The sequence below is a fragment of the Cibotium barometz genome, chromosome 7, assembly GCF_041138505.1.
Source record: "Cibotium barometz isolate CiBa-2024 chromosome 7, ASM4113850v1, whole genome shotgun sequence".
In the NCBI taxonomy this organism is placed as follows: domain Eukaryota; kingdom Viridiplantae; phylum Streptophyta; class Polypodiopsida; order Cyatheales; family Cibotiaceae; genus Cibotium; species Cibotium barometz.
Genome location: NC_141052.1, coordinates 16,733,701 through 16,745,014, shown reverse-complemented (window position 1 = coordinate 16,745,014; position 11,314 = coordinate 16,733,701). Strand labels below are relative to the sequence as shown.

The window sequence follows — 11,314 nt, the reverse complement described above, 5'->3', positions numbered from 1 at the left end:
TTATGTGTCTCTAATATAGAAAAACAACAAACACACTTGCTCATTTATAATTAATGAGAGAATTTTTCCTTTACAAATAGCAACATTTCTTTTTAAAAATATGCACAAATGCATGCTCTGCAAGGATTTGTGTCACATGGATCTAACTAATTGTTAATTTGGCAATTATTTATAACATCTAAACCGCAATTCTATTATAACACACACATGAAAAACATTTGTTTGCTTTTCAAATGGAGTTTGATACCTCTTAGTAATTTTAAAGAAATAGAAGGGGTGGGAAAAGAGGGGGGTGAGTCACTAACAACTTACTCGGGGGAAAAAATTAATAACCCTCACCTCAGTCCATAAAGGGGTTGTGGGTAAGTTAGGGTTAACAGATCACAACAGCTATGGAGGCTCAAAGATATCCATAGTGGTAAAGTGAGAGACATAACACACTCAAAGAGAGAGGGATATTGATTGCATGACTCAAAGATACTTTGATTGATGTGTTAAAAGTTTCAAAGAGTACAATGCTTTTATAGGCTTTAGAACCTTATCTTTTGACACACAACACATTGAGGCAATGACACATGGCAAGTGCCTATGTCATTGCTTATTATCTCACACACATAAATGGCTATAAGAGGTGGTTCACACACTCTCACTCACTAACTCACATAAGTGAGTGTTCATACACACATACAAAGCAGGTACACAAACAGGGGTACACGTATATGACGGATATACACACACAGAGACTCCGAATACCCAACAGGGGTGTGAGTCACAAGGCTTACTCGGAATTTTTTTTATTAAAAACCTACTTAAGAGTGAGGTGAGCATTGCTTAAAGAAGGTGGGCTTGCATGCATATGCATGGAGAGAGTAGCTAGAGGAGGATAAAGCAGTCACAATTATAAACCCAAATGTCTGATGATGTGCAGATGTTTCCTGGATAGACAGCTTACAACTTTATACCCAAATGTCTGACGTGCAGTCGCCACCCGGATATCGAACCTCATGTGCAAGAGCTGGCCCATCTGGCTCTTTTCCAAAGTCAACAAAAAAGTCCTCATTGATAGACAAACCTCCCTTCTCCGTGTCACAATCAATCTGCAGCAGATGGGATCCTTGTTCAACTAATTCAGGATAGAATTGCTTATCCCAAGCACTAAACAGTGAGTTGGTCACATAAATGCGTTTTCCATCAAGGCTTAGCTGTATCATCTGGGGGCCACCTCGTAGTGATTTGCCCTGAAATTTCATAAACATTTAGGGTTTTGGAGTAATACTAAGTAGATGTACTGTGGGCTGTTCACACGGGAAAAGCGAGCATCTTCCCCCCACCACTGGAACAGCTCCCTTGAAAAACCCTCATCAACAATACATAAATTCAAGAGCAAATGGAGAAGGATTCTACCTTCACTTTGGGAAGACTAGTCTGAGACAGGTCCCCATCTTCCTGCACTTTGAACACGTTGCTGCCCTTGAAGAAAACGCCACCCACCCACAATTGACCCGTTAAGACAGGATTTTCAGTGTCCTCTATATTATACTGGCGTATATCTCCGTGAAGCCAATTCACAAAGTATAGAAAACGATCATCTAAGGAGATGACAAAGTCGGTGATGAGTCCTGGCATTTCTGGCAAGACCCAGTTCTTGACTTTCAAAGGTGGGACTGTTATGGCAACCTGCACATACCAGATTTCAACATTAGCAACATGATCAGGCTGGATACACAATCAATCACTGTCTGTCAACATGGGCCCATCCAAGCCACTTGTCTGGGATGGACAGGCAATCTTGCTAATCCAGCTCCCCGCCTACCTCCATCACATGGGCTGGAACGTTGTGTATTCAGGCATACCACTACCAACAAGAAATAATCATGTACCTGGTGATCCCAAGTTCCATCAGTAGTCTTAAAAAAGCGAACCACTGTGCTACTCAAGGCACACGCCACATATCCAACCGCCTTATCAGGATTGTGTAAAAATCTCACCTGCCCAAAAGCATGATCGCTCAGGTCCCTTTACTTATCCATGATCATTCACATAGATAATACAATACATGCAACTTCTTTGGAATGAGAGTTACCTCTAATGGTATTAAGCCCGTGTTGCCAAGATCCAAAGTTTGCTTCAAAGTGCCATCTGGCCAGTCATAGACGAATAGATGGCGTCCATATAGGCCATCGGAAACATGTTGAGGGTTGAACCCCTTGGTGAAGGCAGAAGGAGCCCCCCATGAAGAGCTGATCATAGTTTTGTGACGAGGTTGATACCAGAAATCATACCCGAAATGAGGACTATGTCCTGGTTTCTCCCACCTGCAGTCAAAACACAGCTGAAACTGCACTAAAAGGGTGGTATGGGCAACAAGCTTTGTTATGAACATAATTCCTTCAATGCAGGAGCTCAGAAATATGTATATAATAAACCTACAGATTTGTGGTGGGTATTGAGCAACAGGCCTCGTCATTGGATCTAAGCCATTCATCTTATCATTTGCTACCTCAACTACATCACCTTTGATCATTTCTATGATTTTCGGAGGGTTCTCTCTCTCTCTCTCTCTCTCTCTCTCATGGCCTTCCCAATTGTAATCATGCCTGTAAGAACAGCAAAATGAAACCAAAAAAGCAAGAATCAACACCCCCCCCCCCCCCCCCCCGCGCCCCTCTTTCCCCTTCTTTTTACAAAGGACATCGATGCATAAGCTGATTGAACAAACTGCACGAAGTAAGGAAGAAGTTCAAGGATGGCAAGGTAGCATAATTATTCTCACTGAGAGCATCTGACATTCTTGCAAGAGATGCATACTCAGCGCATAACAAACAAAAGTGAACTTTAGGGCACGTAGGTTTTCAAGAGGCATATGGGAGATGGAATCCCAAAGACGCACAGTAGTAACATGAGGATGAAACGAGGATGGCCTCTCTTCCCTACTCTCAAAGCTTTGTCCTATGCAAGGCGATGGCAATGCAGTAGACCAACAGTCGACCTCTTCCTTTTGTATACTGCTGATGTTCAATGAGGATAGCCACCATGTTTTCATACAGCATCTCCCAAGATACCTGAAGTGTAAATATCACTTCTTTGAACCTCTCAATCTCTTCTGGTTGAAGAAGAATACCACCTTTTTGTCATCTTCATCAATGTTGGCCTTTTAGGCACCCAATTGTTGCAAGAGAGAGCCTATGGTGCTGAGGTGCTCTTGAAGAGAATGGTGCTCTTTCATTTTAACATTGTAGTATTTTTGCTTGAGAAAGACTTTAGAATTGTTAATTTTATTCCCAAACAGATTCTCAAACATATCCCATACCCCCTTTGAAGTTTTGTCGACGTCAAGGTGATGCATAAGATTGTCCGCCAATCCAAGACCTATATGTGCCAAAGCTCGGTCACTCTTGTCATTCCAGGCTTGCACAGTTGTTGGCGATGTAGCGGCACCTTTGGGTTTCTCCTCCGCTCCCTTGACAACATTCCAAAGCCCATCCCGCATCAGCAATAACTTGATCTTGATTTGCCATGTGAGGAAGTTGTTCCGGTTGAATCTTTCTAGGGCTAAGTTACCTCTATTTGACTCTATCATGCTTTATATTGAAAAAGCCCCAATTTATACTAATGTTGGAATGTTAAACTAGATGAATATCACCTCATTGTGAAAATACCCAAATCTGAATTGATGTAAGAGGGGTACACTGAATCGCTGATGACTACCTGCATTGGCAGCGGTGGCAATGGTGCTGGACAGCGGCAAGGTGCTGGTGCAGCTCAAGGCAGGGCAGCTGGTGGCGCAGCCAGCATTAGAGGGGATGGCATTGTAGAGGCAGGAGGGGCGCCGACCTCAGCAGCTCGCAACAGTTGAAGGCGACGGCAGCACACACGGTAGGCAGGCGCTGGCGCAAGTGGGTGAGTCGGCGGCTGCAGTGCTATGCGCAGCGACGGTGAGGAGGCACATGCACCATAGGGCGAGGGCATATGCCGACAGCTGTTGCAAAGGAGCGCACAAGGGCTGTGCAGAGTGACGAGCTGCTCCGCAGTGAACAACAATTGTAACATGTGGAAGCTTTGGGTAGTCTTCTTTCATGTGAGGACTTCTTAGTCTATTGGTGATTTAAGACATGATTGAAAGACTTAACACTAAAAAGTAAGATGCTTACACCGGAAAGCTGTGTTGTTACATTGAGACACAAGGCCTTGTTAAATAGGGTCTGAAGAGGTACAAATGAAGAGGCACATCCTTGATGAAAGGGTGTGACTCTTGAATGAATAGTTATGTCCTTTGGACGTAGAGATGTGTCCTTTAATCAATAGATATGCCCTTTGAAGAAGCGTGTCCTTTGGTGACGACCGTGTGGTAGGGTGTGACCCTTCACTGGTGTCCTTTCAATGATTAAGAGTAATTAAGGGTAATTAAGAGAGATTAAGTCACAATCGTGACATTCCCTCCCACTTAAAATAAGATCCAAGGTTATATAAGTGACTTTTGATGTTGTTGAAGATCTTTGTCATTAGGCCATTTATGCTTGTAGTGAAGCTTACACTGAGAAATATTGAACAAGTTTCCTCTATTGTCTTGCTGTCGTGCTTTAAATGCTAAATCCTAAGTTGTAGCATCATTCTTTAATGTCTTCTTCCAAATGTTGGGCTTAAAGCAGACTTGGCTATGTTGCGAAGAATCTGAAGGTTCACCCAGGTTCACCCATAAATTTTCTCGATGATACCTGAATAGTATCTGCTGAAGAAGTGTCCATCTTGAACATAGTGAAGTACTCATCCAATTTGTTAGATGTGTGAAATTCTCTAACATTATCCTCTTGCTTGATATTGATTGTCATCCGATGTGGGTAATGTTGAAACAAGTGTTATATCCGCTTTTGTAACCTCTGTGTCTTCAAAGAAGTCCATCGTCGGTGACTCATCATGTTGAGATAAAGAATCCAAGGACTTTTCAATATCATCTTGTTGTTCTTTTGAAGTTATGCTAGAAGAATCCTTGATGTTGTCATCAATTGACTCAATAAAGTTTGCCACGAATGTGTCGAGGTTAAGATTAACATGAAGTGCATGAGCTACTGCATGTTTTCTTTTATCGGAGCACTCTTCTAAAGTTGAAGATTCCACATTACGGTTGAAGCCGTCGAACTTGTAGGTTGAGAATATATCACGACTGCATTTACTGCATCTTCGATGTGCGAGTCTTCAAAGTCTTTTGGAATTGACTTTGCATAGATGCCATGTGGGTCTGTATCTCCTACTGCCATCGGGTGAGAATGGGTTCGTCCTCAATGATTGGTTCATCCGCCATGGTAGGAGATGCAACTGGATTGCGCTGCTGCAGCTCATGTTGGTGCTGTTGTGCCCTAGTGAGAACCATCGCCTGGAGGGCGAGTTGATGCCATAAAGGAAGGTCGGAGCGAGATTGTTAAGGGGAGAGCAGGAATAGACCACTCGATGGGAAGGGGGGGGGGGGGTCAGCACATACTGTGGTCGGGCTAGGACTGTTGGGTACTGGTGTAGGTGTCCGAGGAGAATAATTTGGTGAGGCGGCACGTATAGTAAACAAGGAAGGTGATCTCTCTAGATAGAGACCAAGCTCGTGTGGCTGAGGATTTGGCACACCGGAACGGAGAGGCCCACGTATGGGTACTGCTGCAAAAGAAAGGTATAATGGTGCAGGTATTCCTCGGTAGTTGTAACTGCAAAGATCCACACGTCGTACTGGTGAGACTATGAGGTAGGTGTACCTGTACTCGACAGATGCGAGGGGAGGGTTAGGTACAGGAGAAGGCACTGGAGGTGTCACCGGAGAAGCTGCCCAAGGAGGAGAGTCCTGAATGTAACTAAACTCGTAACTCCCTTCGTCTATAAGCTATCATAACTCCCTTTGTCCATAAGCTACTATAGTAAAAGGAGATTCACTGGAAAATGGTAAGGTGTGTCTAGTAAATGTGAGTAGGTGTCTTCAGCCCGTAGAAGGTAATGTTGGCTCCCAAAGAGTGTTGTGCCCATAGAAGAATGAAACGCCGGGTTTCTTGAGCAAAGAAATACCACAAATTTTTTTTAGTGTGTATTTGTACATGCACAAAATGAGAAACTGGAAGGAGCACACTTGATGTATGGTTTTTTTTTTTGTTTTTGCAGAATGAGAAAAATCACTGTTGCCATGCCCGGCGAGTGTGCTGCAGAGGAAGGGAGGTGGAATTTTATTTATTTATTTTTAAAATTGTTGTTGCAAGCTGGCCGGTTTTGAGACAACATCTGTCACCATTTGGTCCCTTCACCAGTGTTTCACACACTGAGCGGAACCAAGATGTGAATGGGGATTTTCCACAGAAGAAAGCTAGAGCATTTTACTGGCATGGTCTGGCCTGAAAGATGGCAATACACCAAAAACAGCATGGGATTTTATTAATCAAAGTGACTTATAATACTTATAAGTCGGTGTGTTCACATATCATTAAAAACGGGCTAGACATATCATTATTTTGGGCATGGAAAGGTAGACAAAAGGAGGCGCCTAGATGAAACTTGGGCATCAAGCCAAGAAAAGCATAAAGGGCTAAAACTTGGGAGTACAAGCCAAGGAAAGCATAAAGGGCTAAAACTTGGAGTACAAGCCAAGGAAAGCATAAAGTTCATATTTCTGGGCTAAAACTTGGAGTACAAGCCAAGGAAAGCATAAAGTTGATATTTTAGGGCTAAAACTTGGAGTACAAGCCAAGAAAAGCTTATTTTTGGACAAGCTCAACTATTTTCGGCAAAAAGGGAAAAGTGCTGCAAATATAGCTAGTCGACTCTATTTAAGAAGCGATTGGGGCTGTTTTTGGATGATGCGCATCACTCTAGAGCCTTCTCTCTCTCTCCTCTGCTGGCCGACTTGCTCCTCCTTACCTTCTATAGATCTGGTCAACTCCTCCCAGAGCTGTTACAAGTAGGACGGGACTCCCAGAACGACAATAATAGACTAGACCAACACTTCAAATACTAGAGACAGAGCATGATAACACAGCGGAAGAACCATAAAGAATACAATAAGACCGCATTGAGCCAGAACGGCTGGCCTCCCATAGGAACTTCTTTATTCACACAGAATCTTTTACAAGGTACCAAGGTGTGGGTGCATACAACAACGGATTTTCCACAAAGCAGCAGCACAGATGTTGGTAGTTCTTGTGTTCGTTAGTCAAAGGAAACTTTACAGGTAACCTATGCTCTGATGTCTCGTAGCATTCAGGACAAAGAAACTCCTGTAGATGAGGAAATTCTTTCCACGGGGACCTATTGGAAAGCCAGGCAGGCGGCAGTTGATTACTTGCAGAAGGAGGTGGTTGTTGCACGTTCTCCAGGCTTTGTGGTTCCGGATTCAAAGGAGGTGGTCAATAGGTTTCAGAAGGCCTTGAGTGGTCTTCAGCAAGTTTCCAGGACTTGGCATCCCACCGTAACAGGTGTTGATCCTTGTGAGTAGTATGATGCCTCTTTGACTCGGAAGCAGAATGGTTCATTGATTTGGTTGGACACCAAATTGGATGGGAGCTTCCTGATGAGGCTGTTGTGCTCATGGTTGTAGATGACTCTTTGGGAGGCAGGATTGTGTATCTTGTGGTTCTTGCAGCATGCGAAGGATCTTGGTCTCTTTTACACACGAGGGGGATTGATGGATGGAGTCCGACTCCACGGTTGGAGTGACTCAGATTGGGAAGGAGATTCAGACACGAGGAGATCTACTTCAAGCTCAGGAGTAGTTTTATGGGCAGTAAGAGGCAATCATCTTTTGCCTTGTCGTCGATAGAGGCAGAGTACCGGGCTGCTTGTGAGATGGTGAGGTTGCAAAGGTTGCATGGCAGGATTGGGCTTCCACTGAGGAACCCACGTTCATCAAAAGGCACTTTGTTCGTGAAAAGATCATTGATGATGACATCTTGCTAGAGTTCTGTTCGACAGAGGACAGTAAGGTGGACCTCTTCACAAAGTCGCTATCGCAGGCTTTGCTTAGGCGGCACTCCAGCTCCCTGTGGTTGGTTTCACAGCCAAGAGCTGAGAGGGGGTGTGAGAAGTCATCTCCTGTCTTTACTGATACACCAGGGCCTCTGTTGTGGGTGTGCCCATCCTTTGTAGGTGTTTTCTCATTTTTCCTCACTCTCCGTATTTTTTTCCATTTTTTTGTGGCTTGGGTGGTAATCCTGAGCTGGCAGGAAGATCTATCTTCTGGCCGACTGTACCTGCAAGTACCCGACTTCAGTTCTGTGCTGGCCCCACAGCCCTTGCCACTTAGTGTCTTGTAGTATCTTGTATTTGCGGATCTTCTTGTGTATATAGGGCAGAGTTACATGCCTCTATCTCTCTCCTTCTCTTGTGCTGTTTTTTTGCACTGTGTTTGCTCGTGTTCCCAGATTTGGTCATCATCTCCGTTGCGTATTCTGACAGCACTCCCACGGTACACTGGGGGCGTCCCCGTCCAGTGTACTGGCACGGAAAAACAGGCAAACACACGCAAACAAATCATGCGAAAACAAGCTTATGCATGCAGTCATAAATGCATGTGCACATGTAATGGACGAAATCCCCCTTTCATGAAACTTGTACAAAAAGTTCCTATCGGGCACAAAATTGGCGCGACAAAAATATGAATGTATGTCTTGGTCTTCCTATAGGTAAGACGCCATCCTGGCCATACACGGGTGGCACCAACAGGCTCTCGTCCATACAACACGAAGCAGGTCACACACGGGTGGCACAAAATTGGTTCTCGTCCATGTGACGCAGTACTGGTCACACACAGGTGGCACGAATCTGGCTCCCATCCATGTGACACCAAAAGACTGGCCCTTTCACATGGGACACCGGCTTGGCCCCATGTGAACATGGCACAAATCCGGCCGCTCTATGGAGTAACAATCCCAGAAGACTGGCTCCAAACATGGAGATGGACCAAATGGTGACATCCCCCCAGGCTTCTAAACAGTTGTCCTCAACTAAAAAGCCTCAAGATATGCCTGCAAAAGCTGAGGGTAGTCAACAAAATAATCCTCGTCTACCCACTTTGTATCAATTGGCAAATAATTTTTAAATTTCACAAGGTATCTCCTAGAAAGCTTCCCATGTGGTAACTTTCTCTCCTTGTGAAATACAATTTGCTCTGGCTGGAGGATTTCCTCTAGCTCATCAACTTTTGGTGGATCTTCTGTGATAGGCTCCTCTGGATCTGGCCTCAAGCTCATCAACTTCTGGTGGATCTTCTGTGATAGGCTCCTCTGGATCTAGCCCCACATACTTCCTCAAAAGACTCACATGAAAAGCATTGTGAATCTTCCAATGGCTGGGTAAAGCAAGCCTGTAGGACACTTCATTGATCTTGTCAACCACTTTGAAGGGTCCATAATATCGAGTAGAAAGCTTTGGAACTGATCCCTCTCATCTTGGCCTCTTCCGAAGCCTAGCTTTCTTCAATTTCAGCAATACCCAATCACCTTCCTTGACTTGCATGTCCCTTCTATGCTTGTCAGCAGCCCTCTTATGTTTGTCTTGTGACCTTGCAATGGCTGTCCGCACCTGACCAAAGGCTACATCCAAGTCACGCACATACCATTGGCTGCAAAAATCTCATCCTTTGTACGAAGGATGGGTGGCAAGACCACTCTGCCATAAATAATCTCAAACGAGGCCTTTCCTGTGGAGCATGTACTGTGTTATTGTAGGCAAACTCTACAAGTGGAAGATACTTGTCACGTGCATCCCGCACTTGGATGCCACGTAGACATTTCTGTACAGAAGGTGCAGGACCTGGGATGGTGAACTGGTCCCATGTGAGCCCAGTCCGGGACGAGTCAGCCAAGGATCCATCTCAGTCGTCCAAGGTCAGGTGTGCACTGTCCTGCACATGAAGCAGTGCCAGTCCGCGCTGTGAGTCTCCCTCTGGAATGATGTCAGATGTTCTGTGTATCTGGTTTGCAACTGGATGCCAGGCCTCTGTAGGCATGTAGGTTTGCATGTAGAGATGGGGCCAGCCCATAGGGCTACCCCAAGTTAGAAGATCTTGCACTTGCACTTGTAGTGTGGGCATGGGGGAGGTGTAGAACCACCCCCAAGGGGCCAGGAGGGCCCACATTGTGCCCACCAGCCATGGCTTGGGCTGGAAGGGCTGTCGGCCAGCCTTAGGGCCTTGGGACAGCCAGCCGGCTGGGCAACAAGGTCTAGAATGGCTGTCAGCCAAGTGTGGGACAGCCCACACAGACTGCCCAGCAGTACAGTACCCTTGCGCAGGGCTGTCCAGCAGTCAGGGGACTCTTCTTGGTTCATGTGCATGGTGCCCAGCAGCCAGGATGCTGCCCCAGAAGGCTGCGCAGGCTGGACAGCAGTGTGAACACATGCGCAGGCTGGACAGAAGGTATTTATAGTGTGAAAACACTTATTTGATAAAACTCAGTCGTGGAGCTCCCTGAAGCCAGCCGACTGGATGATATGAGAAGTATAAAAGCCCAGCCAAGAATTCATTGTGATCATCTCATAATTCACCAAGTGCATCAAGCATTCAAGGGCCAGGACAGCCAAGAGTTTGCTAAAGCAAAGGGGTGAAGGACTGAAGGTCAAGGGCAGGTTTTCCAGCCAAGAAAAGGTCAAGTACTTTGTATTTGTTTTCAGATTTACATCATTCTAATAAAGCAAATACACCATCCGTGGTGGGGGCCCTACAGAGGGTAATTGGGACCCAACACTGTGTCCTCTCCATCTCCCCTTTCTCTCTCTATTTTCTGCACATCGTCTTTCAGTTTGTGCGTTAATTCCGTCGCGAAAAGAGTGCTGATTTCTGAGTTTTGAAGTACCGATCCTTCTCCGAAGCTTCCGCATATTACAGTGGTATCAGAGCCTACTTCAAGGACGAAGATTCAACAAAGAAAACCAGAAAATTTTTTCGCTCGTGTGGTTGGTTTTTAGACACCGGTGGACTACCCCTTTCGGAGTGACTCCTGTCCCTCGAAGGACGGTTGGTTTTTAGCCTCCGGAAGCCTCCGGAAGTCTCCCACACAGATAGTGGATGGTCAGATTGCGCTCCGGAAAGGAATTGCATTTTCCCGCTATGGCGAGCTTTGGCGACGAGAGAGAACCAGAACCATGGGACCAGAGTGCACCAGGCAGCCCAGCAAGGGCACCCAGCTTGAGTGTACAAGACATGTTCCAGCAGATGATGCGATCAATCGCAGACCAGACAACCAAGTTGGATGAGCAGAAGGCGCGGATTTTGGCTCTGGAGGAGCGTTCTCGCTCTCCAGCGTCGCGTTTTCCATCTCCTCCTCCCTCTCCTTCCGTACCCCAGATACCAGAT

General features: G+C 45.6%; 1 protein-coding gene across 12 annotated transcripts in view; it reads right to left on the bottom strand.

Annotated features, from left to right (window-relative positions):
* Positions 1 to 458: 458 nt before the first annotated feature.
* LOC147636751 (selenium-binding protein 2-like) overlaps positions 459 to 11,314 on the bottom strand; it is a 47,672-nt gene continuing 36,816 nt past the window's right edge. For all 12 annotated transcript variants that reach the window (XM_086800266.1, XM_086800259.1, XM_086800267.1 and 9 more), the window contains 4 exons: positions 2,084 to 2,315; positions 1,881 to 1,988; positions 1,405 to 1,677; positions 459 to 1,238 (listed from right to left, as the gene is read on the bottom strand). In XM_086800266.1, coding sequence (XP_086656392.1) covers positions 957 to 1,238; positions 1,405 to 1,677; positions 1,881 to 1,988; positions 2,084 to 2,315 — 895 coding nt within the window. In that variant the 3' untranslated portion in view covers positions 459 to 956. The remainder of the gene's footprint in view (positions 1,239 to 1,404; positions 1,678 to 1,880; positions 1,989 to 2,083; positions 2,316 to 11,314) is intronic.